The sequence below is a fragment of the Zootoca vivipara genome, chromosome 13 (assembly GCF_963506605.1).
Source record: "Zootoca vivipara chromosome 13, rZooViv1.1, whole genome shotgun sequence".
NCBI lineage: Eukaryota > Metazoa > Chordata > Lepidosauria > Squamata > Lacertidae > Zootoca > Zootoca vivipara.
Window position 1 is genome coordinate 49,062,101 of NC_083288.1, and position 23,322 is coordinate 49,085,422.

General features: G+C 49.3%; 1 protein-coding gene across 1 annotated transcript in view; it reads right to left on the minus strand.

Moving 5' to 3' along the window:
• Positions 1-23,052, minus strand: part of TGM1 (transglutaminase 1) — a 49,947-nt gene extending 26,895 nt beyond the window's left edge. The window contains exons 1-3 of the mRNA XM_035135859.2: positions 22,921-23,052; positions 8,404-8,619; positions 7,329-7,520 (exon numbers count right to left, since the gene is read on the minus strand). Of these exons, the coding sequence (XP_034991750.2) occupies positions 7,329-7,520; positions 8,404-8,614 (403 nt within the window). The 5' untranslated portion in view covers positions 8,615-8,619; positions 22,921-23,052. The remainder of the gene's footprint in view (positions 1-7,328; positions 7,521-8,403; positions 8,620-22,920) is intronic.
• Between the last annotated feature and the right edge of the window lie 270 nt (positions 23,053-23,322).

The window sequence follows — 23,322 nt, forward strand, 5'->3', positions numbered from 1 at the left end:
CTGGCTGCTGCAGTCCTATTTTAGGCCTCCTAAACGAGAGGCTCTGGAATTTGGGGACACCCCCTTCCCTCCAATGGCTTGGAAGCGCCCTTTAATTCCAGAGGTACAAAACAGCTGGATGAAAAGCAGCTCTGGAGTGCCTCTAGAGCAGGCACCCCCAAACTTCGGCCCTCCAGATGTTTTGGACTACAATTCCCATCTTCCCCGACCACTGGTCTTGTTAGCTAGGGATCATGGGAGTTGTAGGCCAAAACATCTGGAGGGCTGCAGTTTGGGGATGCCTGCTCGAGAGTCTCAGCAGTTTGCAGGACAGATCCAAGCACATACTGGGAACCTTAGGTAAAGGTAAAGGGATCCCTGACCGCTAGGTCCAGTCGCAGACGACTCTGGGGTTGCGGCACTCATCTCACTTTATTGATCAAGGGAGCCGGCGTACAGCTTCCAGGTCATGTGGCCAGCATGACTAAGCCGCTTCTGGCGAACCAGAGCAGCACACGGAAACGCCGTTTACCTTCCCGCTGTAGCGGTCCCTATTTATCTACTTGCACTTTGACATGCTTTTGAACTGCTAGGTTGGCAGGAGCTGTGACCGAGCAACAGGAGCTCACCCCATTGCGGGGTTTCGAACCGCCAACCTTCTGATCGGCAAGCCCTAGGCTCTGTGGTTTAACCCACAGCACCACCCGTGGGAACCTTGGGGTTGCGCAAATCATTATCATTTCCTAATTATGAACTACCTCTTCCCGACACCAACACATCTTCCCAGCCTCTCATTCAGCCAAGGGATGTTGACATCAACATGGATTCTCAATCCACTCCCAACACAACTTAATGTATGAATGAACCAATAATAATAATAATAATAATAATAATAATAATAATAATAAGAAGAAGAAGAAGAAGAAGAAGAAGAAGAAGAAGAAGTTATACCCTGCCCTTCCCAGCCACAACCGGGCTCAGAGCGGCTAACATCCAATGTATAACACATTAACATAAAATCAGGCAATCTAAAACACACGGCCGGAAACGAAGTTTGATGAGTGCTTCTAAAGGTAAAGGGACCCCTGACCATTAGGTCCAGTCGTGACCGACTCTGGGGTTGCGCGCTCATCTCGCATTATTGGCCGAGGGAGCCGGCGTATAGCTTCCAGGTCATGTGGCCAGCATGACAAAGCCGCTTCTGGCAAACCAGAGCAGCACATGGAAACGCCGTTTACCTTCCCGCTGTAGCGGTTCCTATTTATCTACTTGCATTTTGATGTGCTTTTGAACTGCTAGGTTGGCAGGAGCTGGGACCAAGCAACGAGAGCTCACCCCGTCACAGGGATTTGAACCGCCGACCTTCTGATCAGCAAGCCCTAGGCTCAGTGGTTTAACCACAGCGCCACCTGGGTCCCTTCTAGACTGTCACTATTTTGGGGTGGCGCTCCATCGCGTACCGCCAGTGGCGCAACGAACCCACTCCCCTGCAAAATGGGGTGCTTTTTTTGTAATAAGGAAAACTAGGCAGAAAGTAAAATAAAAAAAATCCTTCAGTAGCACCTTAAAGACCAACTAAGTTTTTATTTTGGTATGAGCTTTCGTGTGCATGCACACTTCGTCAGATACACTGAAACAGAATCCACCAGACCCTTATGTATATTCAGAGGGTGGGGGGTGGGGGTGATGGGAATGGGTGATGGGCTGATGGGAGTGGTAAACCTGTAGATAGGCAGAAAAGAGTGACACTGACGCCATCAAACGTCCCCACAAACAAATCGGGGTGGAAGGATGGCAAACGTCATCTCCTCTCCCTGCAAGCAAATCAGGTTGAACGGTCAAGGAAATGGGCTGCCCGGAAAAAGCAGCCTCATTCGTCCGGCAAATAAGGGTTGGTAAGGATCTGTGGGATTAGCCAGGCAGAGAATAAAGGATTCCGCTGGGTCTCATTTCCTCCAGCCAAATAATTATATGGGCACCAAATTGGGCCATTTGGAGCATCCGTCCCCATCAATTGTCCTTGCGGCATCGGGCAATTTTGTGGTTTCCCTTTGATGCTGATGGTCCCTGGGACCAATGCCCTCAATTATCTTATTAAACGCATCCTGCCCAATGCTTAATTTCTCCAAAAAGAGCACACCACCTTCTGATCTGCCGATCGCCCTCCATCACCAACACCAATTCCTAGGGGGATATGACGCTGTGAAACACCATCGGCTCAGACAACCTCTTCTACCAGTAACTGGGACTCTCTGGGGTCTTTGGGGTGAGAAGTCTCTCCAGCAGTGAGGGAACTCTGCATTTGCTCAGAGGTCCCTTTCACCGATTCCCTCTTCCTGCCTTCCAGGCTGCAGCGGTAACACCATAAACTAAATCTCAGATCTACCTGCAAAACATAGCCACTCCGTGTTTCACCATCAGGCAGTCAGAACCCCAGCCTATCTAATTCAGAGATGCCTGCACTGACGGGCAGCGCCCCTCTGGGGTTTCAGGCAAGCCCTACCTGGAAATGCCTAGGATTTAATCTGAGACTGTCTGCATGCAAAGCAGTAGCTCTGCCACTGAGCTATGGCTCTCCCTCAAGGAATCCAAGCAGGATCCAAAAGCCGACCAACTCTCCAATCCAGAGGCAAACCATGCAATGCCCTCCAGGTGTTGCCAGCCTACAACTCACATCACCTCCAAGCAATGGCCAAGGGAATCGCAGAGCTGGAAGGGACCCCGAGGGTCATCTAGTCCAACCCCGTGTAATGGAGGAATCTCGGCTAAAGCATCCATGAGAGATGGCCACCCAACCTCTGCTTTAAAAACCTCCAAGGAAGGAGAGTCCACCACCTCCCGAGGGAGTCCGTTCCCCTGTCGAACAGCTCTTGCTGTCATGAATTTCTTCCTGATGTTGAGTCGGAAAATCTCCCTTTCTTGTGACTTGAAGCCATGGGTTCGAGTCCTGCCCTCTGGAGCAGCAGAAAACAAGCTTGCTCCATCTTCCATGTGACAGCTCCTGAGAAGATGACTATCATATCTCCTCTTTTCCAGGCTGAACTCCCTCGACTGGACCTTATAAGGCTTGTTTTCCAGACCCTTGATCGTCTCGGTCGCCCTCCTCTGCACACATTCCAGCTTGTCAATATCCTTGTTAAACTGTGGCGCCCAGAATCAGACACAGTTTTCCAGGTGGGGGTCTGACCAACGCAGAATAGAGGGGTAGTCGGTGGCCGTAGCCAGTGGAGGCCCCCTCCCATTGGCTACCCCTGCCCTCAATTGTGCCCCTTCTCTGCCTCCTGGGAACGGAGCACGGGGTTGAGGAATAAAGAAACTATCTTACATCACGTCTCACTATTTGACCATCCAGCCCAGGGTCATCTCCTCTGACAGAGGCCACATCCACACCAAACCCTCAAAGCTCATTTCATTGACCCAGAGAACTGCCTTGCGGGGGGTTGGACTAAATGACCCTTCGGATCCCTTCCAACTCTTTGATTCTATGTGACCTGGGCTTCTGACCACCAGCTACCTTTAAAGCCCTAAACGGCCTCAAAGGCCCATTGTACCTGAAGGAACATCTCCACCCCCATCGTTCAGGCTGGACACTGAGGTCCAGCGCTGAGGGCCTTCTGGCGGTTCCCTCCCTGCGAGAAGCAAAGTTACAGGGAACCAGGCAGAGGGCCTTCTGTGTAGTGGCGCCTGCCGTGTAGAACGCCCTCCCATCAGATGCCAAGGAAATAAACAACTACCTGACTTTTAGAAGACATCTGAAGGCAGCCCTGTTTAGGGAAGTTTGAATGTTTGATATTTTATCGTTTTTAATATTCTGTGGGAAGCTGCCCAGAGTGGCTGGGGAAACCCAGCCAGATGGGCGGGGTATAAATAATAAATTTATTGTATTATTATTATTATTATTATTATTATTATTATTATTATTATTTCCGCAGTTGTACCTGGAGATGCCAGGGATCGAACCTGGGAGTTCTGCATGCAGAGCAGGTGCTCGGCCTCCGAGACCCACCTCTTTCGTCTTTTCAAACATCTGCCTCTCCTAAAACGCCACATCTGCACTCTCTGAGGGCAGGGGGCCGTATTGTGATTCTGGCTGGGCCGTTCGAAGGAACACGTTCACCTCCCAGCAGATGCTGTGGAATGCAGAAGGCCCCCGGCCCCCAAACCCAAGAAATTACAGAGGCGGCTGGCCTTGCAAGCTAATCAGAGGGTGGGATGTTTTCTTATTTTAATCCCGGGTAAGGAAGAACAGAATGGCGGTGTTGGGCTGGGGGGAGGAATGAATGCTTAATTATGGGAACGGCTGGGCCAGAAGCCAAGAAAACAGGCTGCCTGCCCACCCAACCCCGTTACCAAGCCCTGCGCTCCCAAGTGAAGTTTAGCAACAAGTCCCGAGGACGATGAGAGAGCCAGATTCCTCGCCCACTTGAGCAGAGAGAGGCCTGATAAGGAGCCCAGACCAGTTCCGCCCCTAAACGGGAAACGTTCTCTGGGAGCAAAGGCTCTTGGCTGTAGAGCTAAGGGGAGGGCAGGCAGAAATCCAAGAGGGCAGGGTGAGAATAAAGCTTCACCTGGTGAATTCCTGCCTGCAGCTCGGCTGACAACTACATGGCATTAGGGAACACTGCAGCCATGACCGGGGGCAGGAGTAAGCCCAATTTATGACATTTGTGGGATGCTGAGATGCATAAGGCGAGAATCTCAACCCTGTGATGATGTCTGTCTGTCATGGTTACTTTCTGGCCGAGAAATGCTTGCTGTGGATGAGAATGGGCAGGAGAGGGAAAGGTACTTTGCACATGCTCAGAGGCAACCTTGCTTCGCTCAGGGCAGCTGAGCAAAGCCCTGCTAAGCGGTTTGGCTCATCTCTGAACCTTGGGAAGGACCACAGCATTACAGTATGGTAGAAGGTCATTTAGTTCAACCCGCTCCCTGCCATGCCGGAATCACAGGAACCTGGGTTGCGTGAAGTCGTCATTGATATCTGTCTCAAGAGGCAATGGAGTGCACCTCAAAGGGTGAAGTCAAACCGCTGGAGAATCACAGCGCCTGCTGTGGCTGCAGAGACCCATAACGCCTAGCTGCTGCCTCCTGGGTTGTTTTTGCTGAGTTAGCAGCACTGAAGTGACCCCCTCGGGGTGCAAGCCTGGGCAGTGTGTCTTGGGGGGCGGGGTCTGGGCTGCCCAGACGACAAGACCCTTTTGTCAGCCTTACACCCAGAAATGGATCCAGGAATTTATTGCGGGGCATTGTTGTTTCATATAATTTCCAAATTTCTCCCAATTCCGTTCAAATTTTTGTTTGCTACCGCCTCTTATTGCATTAGTTAATTTTGCTAAATCTACATATCCAAAGAGTTCCTCCAGCCATTCATCGATTTTTGGTATATCCTGTTTTTCCCCAATATGCGGTGATTAATGTTCGTGCCACTACAGTAGCATCATATAAGAATATTTTTTGATCTTGCTTTTTGATTCCTTCAAATCAAATGGGTGTAAGGATTATAAAATAGAAGGGGAAATGATTAAAGCATAGAATGGCGTGGAAAGCAGTATCTAACGAAATTTAAGGAGACCAAGATGTAGGCAAGTGGAAGTATACGAATGGGGAGGATAATATATTTGTTTCAAAGATTTATGAGATATAAGTTGAATATGATTTGTTTTAGCTGAATTGGATTGAGTAAGAAGATTGAAATATGTAATAGCAGGTATGTATTTGTATTATTGCATTATATCTGGTAGGGAAATCTGGTAGGTTTTGATTGTTGCAATTTGATGTAATTTGATGTGTTTTGTTTTGATATGCTTTTGTTTTGATATACCTGAAGGAGCGTCTCCACCCCCGGACACTGAGGTCCAGCACCGAGGGCCTTCTGGCGGTTCCCTCGTTGCGAGAAGCCAAGTTGCAGGGAACCAGGCAGAGGGCCTTCTCGGTGGTGGCGCCCGCCCTGTGGAACGCCCTCCCATCAAATGTCAAAGAGAAAAACAGCTACCAGATTTTTAGAAGTAAAATAAAAAAATTCCTTCAGTAGCACCTTAAAGACCAACTAAGTTTTTATTTTGGTATGAGCTTTCGTGTGCATGCACACTTCTTCAGATAGCATGCACACGAAAGCTCATACCAAAATAAAAACTTAGTTGGTCTTTAAGGTGCTACTGAAGGAATTTTTTTATTTTACTTCGATCCAGACCAACACGGCTACCTACCTGTAACCAGATTTTTAGAAGACATCTGAAGGCAGCCCTGTTTAGGGAGGCTTTTAATGTTTAATGATTTTTTGTCAGCCTTGGTCCAAAGGAAAGCAGAGCAAGAAGTTTGGCGTCAGCTTGGCTGCAGGAGTTGCAGGAAGGAGGCGTACAAGGAGCCATCCAACCGCCTTAGGTACCCCACTCTGGATTTGTGTGGGGTTTAATCCTGAGCCTTGTCTTCTCCTGAAGATATCCCACAAGACAGCATGTATGTGAAGCACTGATAGGCTATTTGTGTTTTGCTGGGGTCCTCAAACTTTTTCAGCAGGGGGCCGGTCCACTGTCCCTCAGACCTTGTGGGGGGCCGGACTATATTTTTTTTGGGGGGGGGGGATGAACGAGGGACGATGAGCGGCATGCAAAAGGGCTCCGGAGAGGGGTTGTTTTAAATGGCGGCCGCTCGAGATGGGCGCTCAGCCAACTGCGGCTCCTGTGTCTTGCGAGTGGCAGGGGCTGTCGGCGGCGGAGGGACGATGAGCGGCGTGTGAAAGGGCTCTGGAGAGGGGCTGACACCAACAAAGGCCAGTCCCCTTCCTCCTCTAGGCAGGGCGGGGAGAAGCCAGGAGGAGGGAGGGAGAGGGAGGGAGGGAGAGGGAAAGAACCACTCGCAGGCCGGATTTAGAAGGCAATTGGGCCTGGTCCGGCCCACGGGCCTTAGTTTGCCGACCCATGGCGTTAGTCATAAAACATAAACATCATGATTTGCACCAGGGGAAACTTAAATTGGTGTTTTGGGTCGTGTTTTTTAAAGTCTGGAACGGATTAATCCATTTTGCATTACTTTCTATGGGAAAGCACGCCTTGGTTTTGGAACGCTTTGGTTTTGGAACGGGCTTCCGGAACGAATTAAGTTTGAGAACCAAGGCACCACTGTAGACTGTGGCAATGGATTCCACAACTGGGAGAAAATGCAGAGTTACTTGAACGACACCGAGGTGTGCTGAAGAGCATCGACCCGCTTCCGTCTTGCCTAGTTCCTCCAAACTCAGCAGCTCGGTCACAAGGACTAGAAGCTTCGTTTAAAAGCAGCAACGGCCCCTGCCCCACTCCCCCCCCCCGCAACCGACGGCCGGATATTCCGCCATCTCTCGGCACACTCACCGATGAGGAACTCGAGGCAGATGCGGTGCTCCTCGGGGTCGTACGGCTGGCGGAACTGGAGCTTCATGTCAAAGGGCTGCCCGCGGCGGAGGATGAGATTCTCGTACTCAAACTCGTTTGTGTGGTGGGCTCGGCGGTTGCTGCTGGACCGGCCGCTCATCAGGTCCACTCCGCTGACCACCAGCATGCCCTCTGCTCAAGGGAGGAAGGAAAAGCGTCAGCAACTGGCCTGAGAATCCCGGCATTGTACGGTTGGAAAGGACCCCCAAGGCTCATCTAGTCCAACCCCTTGCAATGCAAAAATCTTCGCCTAAAAACGCCTGACAGTCAGGGACGGATTTAGGTTTGATGTGGCCCTAAGCTACTAAAGGTAATGGGGCCCTTTCTATGTCCAGCTGTCCTTTGTCAACAACAAATTGCCACTGTTTTTTTTTTGTGTGTTGAATATGTGCTATATGGTCATTTATGGACCTCATAGGTATCTCAAGCCATTTGCCCATGTTGCCCTGCAACCAGTCCATGCAGAATGTAGGCACCCTATATAAAGAAAGGAGCAAACCAGGGATATTTTAGGGGGCAGGCTAGCAGGCGGGGCCCATGACTTACATCATAGGGGTCTACACAACACAAAACACTGTTGATGTATGTAGATTTTATTCCAGGCATAGGCAAACTCGGCCCTCCAGATGTTTTGGGACTACAACTCCCATCATCCCTAGCTAACAGGACCAGTGGTCAGGGATGATGGGAACTGTAGTCCCCAAACATCTGGAGGGCTGAGTTTGCCTATGCCTTTTTCATTTTATTTGTTTTATATCTTATATTTTGGAAATGTACACCCAGTACCTATTTATCTACTTGCACTTTGACGCGCTTTCGAACTGCTAGGTTGGCAGGAGCTGGGACCGAGCAACGGGAGCTCAACCCGTCACAGGGATTCGAACCGCCGACCTTCTGATCAGCAAGCCCTAGACTCTGTGGAGTAGCTGTGTGCAAAAAAGGGTGGGGCCTCCTGCTTTCACCCTGGCTCTCTCGCCTGGCCAGTGTCTCGCACACCCTCGCCCAAGCAGCTCACCTCGGACAACGGGCTCTCGCCGAGCTCCTGGGACCTCCCCGGGCGCGGGACCCCAGTCATCGTCCCCCTGGCCCGAGCAGCAGGCGCAGCATTTGTTGAACCAATTCCGCTTCTTCCTCCTGGGCCCGGTCTCCGGCTGGTTGGGCTGCCGCACGCGGTAACTGACATTGGTCCACCGACCCGCGTCCCCTCGAGTATCTGCCACAGGCATCTTGTCTGCAGGGAAGGAAGAGAAGAAACATTGGTTACCACGCCCAGCACTCCGGGGGCAGAATTTCAAGTCTGTACCACTCGGCTGTTTTTATTCCCTCCACTCCAGACACAGCTGCATTCTAGCAGCAGAAAACCCTATTTCTCCCCAGCTGGGAGGCTGGCAACGGTGTGGGAAGCATGCAATGGGCATTCTGGAGAGTCATCGCTTCTGTAGCTGGCTACTAGGCCCCAGGATAGAGGCTGGCACAGTGTCTGGGACAGCAACCAAACATCTCCTTCAGCAGGGGGTGTGTCTGTCTTCCTTGCTATTTGATAGCACCTTGGCAAAGGCGGGACTTGTTCTACAGAACCGCCATGTCAGCAGAGGGGGGGGAACCCCCACAGCTTCCCCCCAGATTTCCCCTTCCAAAACTAGAAAGAGATGGCAGAGCGCACGATCCGAGTTCTCTTGGCAAATCTTTTTTTAATTGATTTTCATTTTCTTTTCTTATTTTTTTACAAATTGGTCACTAATGAAAACAAATTAAATCAAAACAAAATTAACCTTTTCCCAAATTGGAACAAATTTAACATTTCCCCCAAATCTGACTTCCCGCCCGCCCTCCTAGATGGTTCCCCATCATATTCCACAATTCATTCTAGTTTATCTTCAAACCTTACAGAACATGACAATATCCATCCATCCATTCCTGACAATATCCATCCATCCATTCCTGCAGGTATATATTGAATTAACATTTCCCGTTTCGACACGTCAGGTCCCTTATCAGCTTGTCAACCAAATCATTCATCAAAATTAATTAATGGAGAATAATTAATTCTCCTTCCGCCTGCTTGTGAAGGAGACACATAGCAATCCTTTCGCGGTTTCAGAATCCGAGTTCCCCTTTGCTCCACCTGCAAAGACTCTCTCCCAGCTAGACAACTCAGAAGTCCTGGCTTTCAAACTTTGAAGGCTCAACCTGGGGGGGGGGGATAGTTTCTCATACATTGGAGAGAAGGCATGGAATTCCAGAATTCAACAGGGGGGGGGTGTTTCCCCAACTTGCCGCACCGCCTGTTGAATGTGGGACTGCCACACCTCTGTCAAGAGCACAAGAGGAACCGTGCCAGAAACAAAAGGTGGCTTAGCAGCCACCCCAGGCTGCAGTCACCAGCCGAAACCGCAAAGCCTCGCTTTCCTCCTGGCAGCCAGGGAAATGAATCGGTACACAAATAAATCGAGCGAGAGTATGACTCTACTCAAAAGCCTCTTCCATCATCAAGCCAGGCTTCTTTCTACATTCTTATCCAGGGCTGGGACGCTGTTAAACACCAGCTCTGCCATTCATTCATTTGTAAGCCACCTTTGTCACTTCCTGTGGATGTTCTCCCCAGCCTCTGAAAACCTAGGATTATATGGCCAGAAGATGCTTGCCAGGTGAGACTCATTTCAAGGGCCAATCCCTTCTTTAAAGCGATATTCCCCTCTGCGTCCCAGTCTGCTCTCTCTGCTTTATTTCGCAGCTTTCCCTTGCAGGGTGATTTATCTCTGAGCCAGGTGGATTAAAAAAATATTTAATTTTTTTAAAAAATATTTTATTTAAATAGGTTTTTAAAATAAAATGCTTTTGGAGGAAAAATCTTTCAATATTTTTTCAATATTTTATTTAATTTCCATTTTATACTATTTAAATGCAACCTTATTATTAACTTTACTTCTTGCTCTGATGAGCTGATCGACTTCCCTCCCTCCTGTCTCATGGTTTTCATAATTCCTTTCTATATCATAGCATTTGTACCTCTTCCAAGTTACATTTCACATACTCCAATTATCCCAAATTTTAAATAGATATAAAAAAGGGTAATACTCATTAACATTACAGTGGAACCTCGGTTTATGAACACCTCGGTTTATGAATTTTCGGTTTATGAACACTGCAGACCCATCTGGAACGGATTAATTCATTTTCCATTACTTTCAATGGGAAAGTTCGCTTCAGTTTATGAACGCTTCAGTTTATGAACAGACTTCCGGAACCAATTACACCCATGCTTCAGTTTATGAACGCTTCAGTTTAAGTACTCCGCGGACCCATCTGGAATGGATTAATCCACTTTCCATTACTTTCAATGGGAAAGTTCGCTTCAGTTTATGAACGCTTCAGTTTAAGTACCCCGCGGACCGTCTGGAACAGATTAATCCACTTTCCATTACTTTCAATGGGAAAGTTCGCTTCAGTTTATGAACGCTTCAGTTTATGAACAGACTTCCGGAACCAATTGTGTTCATAAACCGAGGTACCACTGTACAAGTTTTGCTAATTCAACCCTGCTAGTGTAGTTATAAGGGACCCAGGTGGCGCTGTGGTTAAACCACTGAGCCTAGGGCTTGCTGATCAGAAGGTCGGCGGTTCGAATCCCTGTGACGGGGTGAACTCCCGTTGCTTGGTCCCAGCTCCTGCCAACCTAGCAGTTCGAAAGCACATCAAAGTGCAAGTAGATAAATAGGGACCGCTCCGGCGGGAAGGTAAACAGCGTTTCCGTGCACTGCTCTGGTTTGCCAGAAGCGGCTTTGTCATGCTGGCCACATGACCTGGAAGCTATACGCCGGCTCCCTCGGCCAATAATGCGAGATGAGAGCGCAACCCCAGAGTCGGTCACGACTGGACCTAATGGTCAGGGGTCCCTTTACCTTTTACCTTTAGTGTAGTTATATATTTACAATTATCCTTCAAATATTGTACAAATTTACTCCAGTCTTTTGGGGAAGCTTGAACACTCTGGTTTCGGATTTTCCCAGCCAGCTTCGCCAATTCTGCATATTCCATCATCTTCACCTGCCAGTCTTCTAAAGATAGTTTTCTATTTAAGTTACATTATAGTCCAAAGGCTATTCATCAGGAAATAAGGATTTGTTTCAAGTTTTTCATGTTTGCTAAAACTTAAGGTGTTTTTTTTAATTGTTTAACCACATCAGTTAACAAACATGGATACATATGCTATAACGTTATTGTTTTAGTTAAATAAATTGTTTAAACTGTTTTTAAGGAAATGATTATTTTTTCTCCTTCCAATAAGGTACAGCAGAAAAGTTGTCCAAATATAAACAGTTAACTTATTAAACCTCACAGTAATTTCATAATTATCGGTCTATGCATTTCTAATAGTATAACCAAATCTGTAATTTTTGATATAACTGTAAAAACTACTCTGAAAATTTATTATTATTCCAAAAAGGAAACCTTCACCTGCTTGTAAATATGAAGATAATACCAGCAAGAATGAGTCTTTCTTTAACATATACAGTATATATGATTTAAATCAAGTCTTACTGACTAGTGATTTAAATCGCGAAATATAAAGATAAAGATGGTGAATTTTATGATATGTGGTGGACATGTGAAAAAGTAAAAAGATTTTGGGAAATGATATATAATAAACTGAAAAAGATTTTTAAGTACCGTATATTCCGGCGTACAAGACGACTGGGTGTATAAGACGACCCCCAACTTTTCCAGTTAAAATATAGAGTTTGGGATATACTCGCTGTATAAAGAAATATGACCCAGTGTATAAGACGACCCCCGACTTTTGAGAAGATTTTCCTGGGTTAAAAAGTAGTCTTATACGCAGGAATATAGGTATACCTTTCCCAAAAAACCGGAGGCTTTTCTATTGGGACTAATAGGAGAGGAAATTGCAAAGGGAGATCAAAAATTATTTATGTATGCTACAACCGCGGCTAGGACTTTATTAGCCCAAAAATGGAAATTACAGAAGTTACCGACGATTGAGGAGTGGCAGACAAAAATGATGGACTATGCAGAGTTAGCAAAGTTGACCTGCGGGATCCGAAACCAGGGAGAGACAAAAAAGGAATGGAGTAAATTCGTGGACTATATGGAGAAGAACTGTAGAAGCTTAAAGACACTTGCAGGACTGAAACAAATCCTACAAATTGGTTTTAAATAGATGGACTAAAAGGAACTGCGAGATAAGAGTGGGAAAGAAAACCGAATGATGGGAGGGAAGGGAAGTCAAAGCTCGGCAGAGCAAACGATGTTTGTTTTTTGTTTGTTGTTGTTGCTCTTAGTTGTTGTTTTCATTGTTGTTTGATGTTGTTTATTTGAAAATTTAATAAAAATTATCTTTAAAAAATAATTTTAAAAGAGAGTTAAATCAAATCCACCTTGTCTCCGCCTGTCATCCTTGACCACTTGACCACTGGCTGGTGGGAGCCAGGCCACACTCAGGCCATACATTTAAAAGCGCCCTCCCCCTCCCAAAACTACAATTCCCAAAGGGGCCGAACCATCAACCCCTCTTCACGAGAGATGGCAAAACTGACGGCGCTGAAACTTGAATAGGGGCCTCTACAAATTTGAGATCTTTCAAAGAGACTGGAAACGTTTCCTAGTCTATATTTAAAGTTCATTCCTGTGTGTGATGAAGGCCGCAACGGGGTTTGAAGTGCAAGGAAATAGCAGAAGATATTCAGAAACCTGCTGGAGAGGAGGAAATTAGAACCTTAAAATACAATTGTATGTAATTTGGCTTATGAACATCGATGTTGGATGAGCACAGGAAGTCACTACAGGTTCGGTCGAATTGGAATAGAATTGCTGAGTAACAAACGTATTCCATATGGAAAAAAAGGAATAAAATATTATTATTTTAAAACTTCCTCTTCACAGGGAGCACTGGGAATTGTAGTTTTGCGAGGCGCCCTGAACAAACGGCAGTTCCCATAGTTCTTTGAGGGAAGCCATGACTGTTTAAAGCGGTGTCATGGTGCTCTAAATGACATTGGAGACCCACCGGTTCAAGAACAACGTTTGCCAACCTCGTGCCCTCCTGGTTTTTTTGGGAGTTGTAGTGCAAAGCACCGGATTGGCAAAATTTGCGACCCTCTAAGCCAGGCATCCCCAAACTGCGGCCCTCCAGATGTTTTGGCCTACAACTCCCATGATCCCTAGCTAACAGGACCAGTGGTTGGGGATGATGGGAATTGTAGTCCAAAACATCTGGAGGGCCGAAGTTTGGGGATGCCTGCTCTAAGCCATCTCTGGCCATCACCCTCGTTCTAATCTGCAAACAAAAAACACAAAAACAACAGTTCCCATCCCAGAGGACTCTGGAATCCGAGACCACGGTCTCCCCGTTTGCAAACATCTGGATGGGGGCTAGGCTAGGCTAGGCCGTCTTAAATGTTCTGGGATGAGGGTACCTGAAGGACAGGCGTTCTCTTACGAGCCTGACCGTCGGCCGAGATCAGACCCAGGGCAGCCCTTGTGGCCATGCTGCCTGGGGTTGCTATAGACCAGGCACCCCCAAACTTTGGCCCTCCCGATGTTTTGGACTACAATTCCCATCTTCCCCAACCACTGGTCCTGTTAGCTAGGGATCATGGGAGTTGTAGGCCAAAACATCTGGAGGGCCAAGTTTGCCAATAATAATAATAATAATAATAATAATAATAATAATATATTATTTATACCCCACCCATCTGGCCAGGTTCCCCCAGCCACTCTGGGCGGCTTCCAACAAAACATTAAAATACAGAAATCAAACATTAAAAGCTTCCCTAAACAGGGCTGCCTTGAGATGCCTTCTAAAGGTCTGGTAATTGTTGTTCTCTTTGACCTCTGATGGGAGGGCGTTCCACAGGGTGGGTGCCACTACCGAGAAGGCCCTCTGCCTGGTTCCCTGTAACTTGGCTTCTCGTAGCGAGGGAACCGCCAGAAGTCTCTCGGCGCTGGACCTCAATGTCTGGGCAGAACTATGCCTGAAATAAAATCTAAAATATCTGGAGGGCGCCAGGTTGGAGAAGGCAGGATCCTGGACTCTGTGAATCCCAAGGACCTTGGCTATAATGCTCACAGGCTGTGGACAGTGTACATTTAAAGCAGACAATGTCCCTCCAAAGAACCTTGGGAACCGTAGTTTACCTGCCACAGAGCTACAGTCCCCAGCAAACTACAGTTCCCAGAATTCTTTGGAAGAAGCAAGGGGCTTTGAAGGTGCTCTGTCACTGAGCTATGACCCTCTCTCCTTCCTCCACCTCATTTCTAAGAATGTGTCTAGGGGAAAACCCAAAATCTTGGCTGTGCTGACCCAGACCCTCCTCCCAAAGAGAGCCAGACACCCTGGAATTTGCCTCCTTTTAACCCAATGCCCTGGGATTTCGTTTTGTTTTCCAGGCTGTCTTCCCCTTTATGCGTGCAAATATTTCCTGACTCAGCGTCAGCGGTGCTGTCCGGTGACTTTGGACACGAGGGCCCCCATATCCAAGCCTTCTTGTCGATGTGGAAATCTGAGGGGAGGGTCACGCGGTGGGCAAAAAAAGGGCTAGGCGGTCGACACCCCAGAACATATTGGGTGACCTCTGCCCGCCTGCCCTCTGCTCTAGCTGACATGACTCCAGATGTGGACAGATGTTTCAAAGGAGGAAGGGAGGGACGTCAGGAGTTGGGAGCAGGAGGCCGAGGGGCCTTGCGTCCAGCAGGGATGGCGAAAGAGAGAAAACGATTCCAAAACGCTTTCGGAAAGCTGGAATTGGCTTAAAGGAATTGGCTACATCCAAGGCCTTGGGTATTTCCACGCACGTTGAAAACAGGACTTTGGGAAGAGGCCACACAGCAAAGTGGAAGGGCGGAAGGTCCCTGTTGAAATCCCTGTTATCTCCAGGAAGGGCCTGTCTGATATGCTACTCCCAAGAATAACAGCTCAGGGGAAAAGGTGGGTGATGAATCTCACAGGAACGACAAGAACAGTTCTGAGTTGGGTGGGTCAACATCCAGAGGACCAGATAGCTGAGGCTGCCTGAGGGCTTGGGGTGCTGCTGCCTGTCAGAGCACGCTATGCTTAGATAAGTTGGGCCATTGATCCACCCAGCCCTGTGCTGTCTACACTGACTGGTAGCAGCTCTCTAGGGTTTCAGACGACGTTTCTTTTGCAAGTGTTTCCTGGAGGTGCCTTGCTTTTTATTGTCACAAGCTGATCCTGCAACGAGGGCCGCTTTCACAAACCCACTCCTGATATTTTGCACCCAGCGATCCTGGAACTGTAGGGCTGGAAGGGACCCCGAGGGTCATCTAGTCCAGTGTTTCTCAACCAGTGTGCCTCCAGATGTTTTGGGACTATAACTCCCATCATCCCTAGCTAGCAAGACCAGTGGTCAGGAATGATGGGAGTTGTAGTCCCAAAACATCTGGAGGCACACTGGTTGAGAAACACTGATCTAGTCCAACCCCCCTCCAATGCAGGAATCTTTTGCCCAACGTGGGACTCGAACCCACGACCCTGAGATTAAGAGTCTCCTGCTTTACCGGTGCGAATCTGCCTTTTGCCACAGCATTTTGATGCTGCGCTGTCCATCCTTTCCCAAAAAATATCCACACACAAAAAGGTCAAGGCTTGAGTCTGGGTGGAATATTCCTGCCCCCCCCCAAATGTACTTTATGCTTTCGTTTTAGACCTTTCCGCTCTTCCGTGCTGCCTTCAGGGCACCTGGCGCAACCCCAGCGAAAAGCTAAAAATGATAAATCTGTTGACAATTAAAACCGCAGTTGGCTGTTAACATAATGAGGCATCGTACAACCTGCTGCTCAAGCGGCGTTAAAAAACAATATCCATAATGATTAAGCAAACAACTTTACTCGCTTTGGAAAGTGTAAACACAGTAGACTGTTCCTGACGCCCTAAAGACAACAGAGACGGCACTAAGGAAACATCCCAACCTTTCCCTCGTAGGCGCGTGTTAGTGAAACTCATAGCGGGGGGGGTGCCACCACAAAGAAGGCCCTGCATCTGGGAGCCACCCACTTCCAAAGGTGGAAGCTCCTTCCTGGTGCTTTCCAAAGGTGGAAGCATTGGGTGTCTGGGGACTTCCCTCCATCGACAGGCAGGTTCCTAAGAGAAATACAGCACCCCCCAACATGGCGCTCTCCAGATGGGGGCAGATGGGGGTTGTGGTCCCTCTGGAGGGGCCCCCAGGTCATTTAAGGATGGTACACACAGGAATTTACATCTTTATCCTTGTTTGTTTCTTTATAGGGCCATTATCAGCTTCGCCGGGCTCAAGAGGAGCTTGCCCCGAGGAGCTTACAATCTGCTGGAACAAGCCAAGGGCCTAAAGAGTGGGTCACCTAGAATCTTCTGGGAAGCCCGGCAGCAGGGCATCGAGAGCAAGAACCTGTTATTGCTGCTGCTCCATGGTCAATGGCTAGCATCCAGAGCCCTGTGTCCTCTGATCTGGGATAGTTGTCCAAGGTGGTAGCCTTATTTTCCATATGATGTGGCCAAGCATTTCTCAAACGATGCCTTAGGAGGTAGCATGGAACATTCAGTTCACGCAGCATGGGGCAATGGGAGGGGGAGGGGGGGCTCAGAATTCATATACAGAGTGTCTGGAGTCTGGATCAGGCCAAAGGCCCATCGAGTCCAGCATCTCAACTGGTTCTTGACTGAAATAAATAAATACGTATCCAGCATTCTGTCCTCACAGCAGCCAGCCAGATCCTCATTACTGATCTCTCTCTCTTTCTCTTTCTCTCTCTCTCTCTTTCTCTCTCTCTTTCTCTCTCTCTTTCTCTCTGTCACTGCGTCCAGTGGCAGCGAGTTCCGCAGCCCAACTGCTCTCCGGGCGAAGAAAGACTTTGCTTTGTGAGGCCCGAAGAATCTCCCAACATTCAGCTTCGTGGGATGCCTGCGAGTTTCGGCGTTGTGGGAGAACAGCTTTTCTCCGTTTCTCTGTCGTAATTTTTACTCGCCTCTCTCATTCCCTCCCTCAGTTGCCTCTTTTCTCTAAACCTCCACTCAGCAGGCCCGGGAATGTCACTATCTTTGAGAGCTTGTTCCCATGATCACCAAGTAGCATGCTTGAAATACCTCCGCCTTGCACAAATCCTGCCCAGGCCACTTTGGGTAACACCGCAGAGTCCTCGGCCGAACATTTCCTATGCCAACCGGAAAGCTAACAAGCACTTTGTGGCAGCCTTGATGAACGTCCAACAGGGAAGAAATATGAACATCCTTATCTACAAAGACGCATTTCGCAAGGTATTAATGCAGGGACTCCCTAGGGTGCTGGGCTAGGCTCTCGTTTCAAGCACCTGCGAATTGTGTCTGTGCCCCTTCCTTGGAGGTTTTTAAGCAGAGGTTGGATGGCCACCTGCCATGGATGCTTTAGCTGAGATCATAGAATCATAGAGTTGGAAGAGACCACAAGGGCCATCCAGTCCAACCCCCTGCCAAGCAGGAAACACCATCAAAGCATTACTGACATATGCCTGTCAAGCCTCTGCTTAAAGACCTCCAAAGAAGGAGACTCCACCACACTCCTTGGTAGCAAATTCCACTGCCGAACAGCTCTTACTGTCAGGAAATTCTTCCTAATGTTTAGGTGGAATCTTCTTTCTTTCTTCAGATCCCTGCATTGCCGGGGGGTGGTGGACTAGATGAACCTTGGGGTCCCTTCCAACCATGATTTAGGGGTGCATCGAGATTGAATCCGTTTAGAAGCACCCCGGTGTTTGTCTTCTTCAACAAGGGCTGCGGCTCAGTCGCTGGGCATCTGCTTTGAATGCAGAAAGCCCCAGGTTCCAATCCAGGTAAGGCTGACAGTCCTGCAGTGCTGCTGCCAGTCCGAGCAGGCAGCCCTGACCTTGATGATGAATCCATTCGTTATAAGGCAGCTTCCCGGTGTTCCCACCCAGCCCAGGAGTCTCGGGGGTGGGGGGTGGGGAGGGCTGCTGCAGGTTGGCTTCCCCCTGCACGGAAAGAAAAGCACTCTGCCCATGCTCAGGGGCCCTCTTGGTGAGATCCAGAGAATTAACTTCCTCTCTCATCAGGATGGCTGAACAGGTGGTGGATTTCCTCGGGGCCTGGAATGCAGGAAGCAGCTGAAGGCGCGGCTGAGGCGAAGGACTTGCATGTGCTTTGGGAGGACTGAAGGCTTGGGAATATCCTTTCCCAGGAAAAAGTTGCTCATCTCCCAAGGTGCCCCACCCACCCGCTGGCCAGGTAACCAATGGGGACAGGTTCCGTGGAACTAATGATGGTGCCAAGGTGCGTGAATGGTGAGGTTTGCCGGTTCAGCTGGATGGAGCAGGTGAAACTGAGTTTCTGGTTGGGCCATTAGCCGTAATGAAGCAAGAGCTAAGCAAGCCCTGGGGCCAAATCAGGGAACCCAGGAGTCCTGGCTTGCAATCCTTTTCCCAACAGCAGGTGGAGGTTCGTGAAGAACGCCAGGGTCCTCAATCCAGGCTTGCCATATCCCCCCCCAAAAAAAATCTCTCGCAAGGCCTTCAAACAACGACACGGCGGGCAGATATCCAACAGGCGCAGCTCCCTCCGTGATGGGAAAGAAAAAATCTGCCTCTCCTGAACTTTTGCCTGCCACACAGGAGACCTGCTAGAAGGGAGGCCTGTCAAAGCAGCTCTCTTGTTTTTGGAGCGGGTTGGGCTAAACTTTGAGGCCCCCGTCCAACTAAGGACCGAGGAACAGAAAGTTGAAGTCGGCCGAGGAAACGCTCCGTTCTAATTTTCGTTTGGGTGCTGCCTTATTTATTTTTAAGAGTTATACAGTGGTACCTCGGTTTACAAACACAATTGGTTCCGGAAGTCTGTACTTAACCTGAAGCGAACTTTCCCACTGAAAGTAATGGAAAATGGATTAATCCGTTCCAGACAGTCCGTGGAGTACTTAAACTGAAGCGTACTTAACCTGAAGCGAACGTTCCCATACCAGTAGAAAGTAATGGAAAGTGGATTAATCTGTTCCAGACGGGTCCGCGGAGTACTCAAGCTGAAGCGTACTTAACCCGAGGTATAAGTGTAATTGGTTCCGGAAGTCCGTCCTTAACCTGAAGCGTACTTAACCTGAAGTGAACTTTCCCATTGAAAGTAATGGAAAGTGGATTAATCCGTTCCAGACAGGTCCGCAGAATACTTAAACTAAACATACTCAAACCGAGGCATGCTTAAACCGAGGTATGACTATATTTACGGTCAAAGGAGCTGTACAGTTCCGTCCACAAACACATATGCTGAAGAAATAAAGAAATAAACCCCAGCAGAGAAACGGGGCTGCAACTTCACCCCAGAAGAGAGCATTTCTGAGCGTGTGCAAGGGAAGCATTTCATGTTCAATAGATTATTGTATTTTAATGTTCTGTTGGAAGCCGCCCAGAGTGTCTGGGGAAACCCAGCCAGATGGGCGGGGTATAAATAATAAATAATAAATTATTATTATTATTACGCTTCTTTCCATGCACGGTATCACACCAGACAGAGGCGGCTTCTAGGCCAGAAACCGCAGCTTACAAACTGCTCCATCTATTCAGAAGCAAACCATTAAAAAAAAAATGCAAGGAGCTTCCTGTAACTCCACACACAGCACCCCAAATAAGTGAACTCAGCAGGGGCTATCTGAGGGCCCCCCTCCTCCAAAACGGCTCGCCCTCTTCCTCAGCACCCCCAAAACCCCTGCACCACCAACTGAATCAGGTATCACCCCTCCCCAACCTTGGCTGCTTTAGAGATCTTCCCCTTCCAGATCTCCAGATCTTAAGGCTTGCATCAGCTCTCACGCCCTCTCCTGTTGCTAGATTTCCTTTCCCTTGGCCGTGTGACCAGGGCGATGGGGCTGGGTCCCAGAGGTTCAGCGCCCGCCTTTCATGCAGAAGGTCCCACCAGGCTTAACCCCTGGTGGGATCCCTGGGGAGGGCTGGGAGAGATCCCGACCTGAAACTCTGGAGAGCCACTGCTGCTGCTGCCAGCCAGAGCAGGCAATGCTGGATCCCAATGATCTCTGACTCAGGAGAGGGCAGCATCCTACGTTTCCTAGGACCTACTGAATGATTCGGCCCTGGTTTCTGGGAGGTTGCTGCCTCCGAATCGCTCCAAACAGCCTCCGTTGCAAATCCATTTCTAAAAACCCCTCTTCATGCGGCCAGGCATGTTCAACAGGTAGATCGTGATCTACCAGTAGATCACTGGATGTCTGTGGTAGATAACCGGGTCCCCACCCCAAGAATCTAAAAAACTTTGGCTCCCCTAAAACAAGCTCAACATCTTTGCCCTGCACCCCTAAAAAAACGGGGCCTTCCTCCCTAAAAAAAGCTCAACAACTTTGAGCTGAACCCCAAAAAAGGGGGTAGATCACTGTGAGTAGATCGCGGGCTCTTGGAAGTTGGCCACCCCTGAAGTAGCCCATTAAATACCCAAAATTACCAAGCACACCCCTTCGCCTGCTTTCGGGCCACACTCCAGAACAGGGCAGAGTAAAAAATATTATTATTATTATTATTATTATTATTATTATTATTATTATTATTATACCTCACCCATCTGACTGGGTTGCCCCAGCCACTTTCAGCGGCTTCTGACAGATATAAAAATAGAACAAAAACTTTTAACATTTAAAAGCTTCCCTCTATAGGGCCCCTGTAAAGGAAATTCCCTGTTCAGTCGTGGAACATCCCCAAGTGCCCTGGGCAAGTCTCTCTCCATTTTGGCCAAACCCGCCTTGCAGGGCTGTTGTTGTGGAATCTTTGCAAAACGCGAAGGTGTCCCCTTACCCGCCCTGTCCTCCTGACATGCAGGATCAGAAAGAAATATTTATTTAAAAGAGAGAGAGAGAGGTGAGGGGGAAGCTCTATTTTCCACCTTCAAAGCCCACACAGCCCCGCAATGTCTCCTCCGTCTCAGATTCCTCCAGCTGAGATTAGCAGCTCATTCATTTCCTTCGCCGCACCAACACCCGCAGCTCATCTGCATCGCCTGGCACCCTCCTCTGCCCCTTGGCACCGCTGCCCTGCCCTTTCCCTAGCACCCATCAAGAGGGAGGTGCCCTCCCAAACAAGGCTCACCCGTCTCTAACAACTTGCAAATCCTCACCGGGGAATCGCCGCCACCAAACAAGAACTGACATCATTTAACTGGGGCTGCCTTACGACCGAGTCAGATTCTTGCTCCATCCCGCTCTGTGTTGTCCACACTGGCCGGCAGCATCTCCTATTATTGCACTTGTTTGGGGTGCCCATTCTGCTGAGTGGGGCCAGGGACCTCTGCCCCAAAGCCCTGAGCTGGCCACCTAATACATTTGGACCCCACCCCAGTTCTGTGAGTCCCACCCCCCCCCCAAAAAAAAACTTCTCCAGCATTGCATCACTGGGAAAGTCACTTCTTACAAACCCTCAAAATGTTTTCAGTGCTCGCCTCCCCAGCACCTACACACACCTCCCGGTCATTCATACTGACCCCCTCTCTCTGACATGAGACCCTCCTGAACCCTCTTCCATGCCCCCCCCCCTGCGTTACCAAAAACGCACGTCTCTTTCCAGGCGTTTTCTCCAACTCTTCCTTCAACTCCCAAAAAACCTTCGCCATGCGCAGATGTCTCCATTCACACCTGTGACTGCCCTGTCCTCCCCTGTCCCGACTAGACCCACCCCACCCCCCTGGCTCACCCCCTCACTGATCTTCCAGGCCAACTCTCACCCCCCTTAAATATATAGCCATGTTCAAATATATTAAAGGATGCCATATAGAGGAGGGTGAAAGGTTGTTTTCTGCTGCTCCAGAGAAGCGGACACGGAGCAATGGATTCAAACTACAAGAAAGAAGATTCCACCTAAACATTAGGAAGAACTTCCTGACAGTAAGAGCTGTTCGGCAGTGGAATTTGCTGCCAAGGAGTGTGGTGGAGTCTCCTTCTTTGGAGGTCTTTAAGCAGAGGCTTGACAGGCATATGTCAAGAATGCTTTGATGGCGTTTCCTGCTTGGCAGGGGGTTGGACTGGATGGCCCTTGTGGTCTCTTCCAACTCTATGATTCTATGATAAAAACAACAACCCCATCTTTCAAAGGAATGCTTAAGATCTAGAGACCTATCACAACTTCTCCGGAGTTTTAAAACCCGCAGGCACACACTTTAGATCGCTCTTTCGCCCCACTGACTTGCGGAACTCCCCGCTTGCGGACCAAGCACCCCCACAGCCCACCCCCACTCCTGGCACCAACACCCACACCGGCACTCTCGCCACCCCCCTCCCCAAATACACAGCATGAGCAACAAAGTATCTCTTTCCTCCACTGATCCCTGGACGCCCCTCCAGAGGGTCCAATACCCCTCGGGCTCCATCCGTGCCCCCTGGCACACACCCCCTTCCCGTGCCCCCTGGCGCGCCCTTCCAAACTCTCAGCGAAGCCATCCTTTGCTCCCATCCCGCGGTCCCCTGGGCGCCCCTTTGCGGATCCCGCGCATGGCCAGGGCGCGCTCTCCCCTTGGCACCGAGGGCGCACCCAGCCTGGCACCCACCTGGCACTCAGCAGCCGAGGTCGAGCGGCTCCCGTCTGGCCTCTGCCTCTCCCCGGAGCTCTCTGAAGTGGAGAGGGCTCTGCCAGCGCCTGTCTTCTGTCAGGAGCGCGGGGTGGAGCCGCCTGGGTTGGGTGTCACAACTATGAGAAACATCCGGGGAGGGAAAGGCACCTCTTGCACCACGGCCGGGTAAAGGGGGGGGGAGGCATCCTCCCTCGTCCTCCTCTCTTGCCATGTGGGGGGCTGGCACGGTGCCCATCAGGGGGAGTCAAGGGGGAGGCGAGCAGGAGGGGATAAACTGGCCGGCCGGGCTGTGGATCTGCAAGGAGATGGGGTGGGGTGGGGGTGGGGGTACAGGGCTTCCCCAGAAATGGGCACATCCATATTTTGCATCCTGCCTTT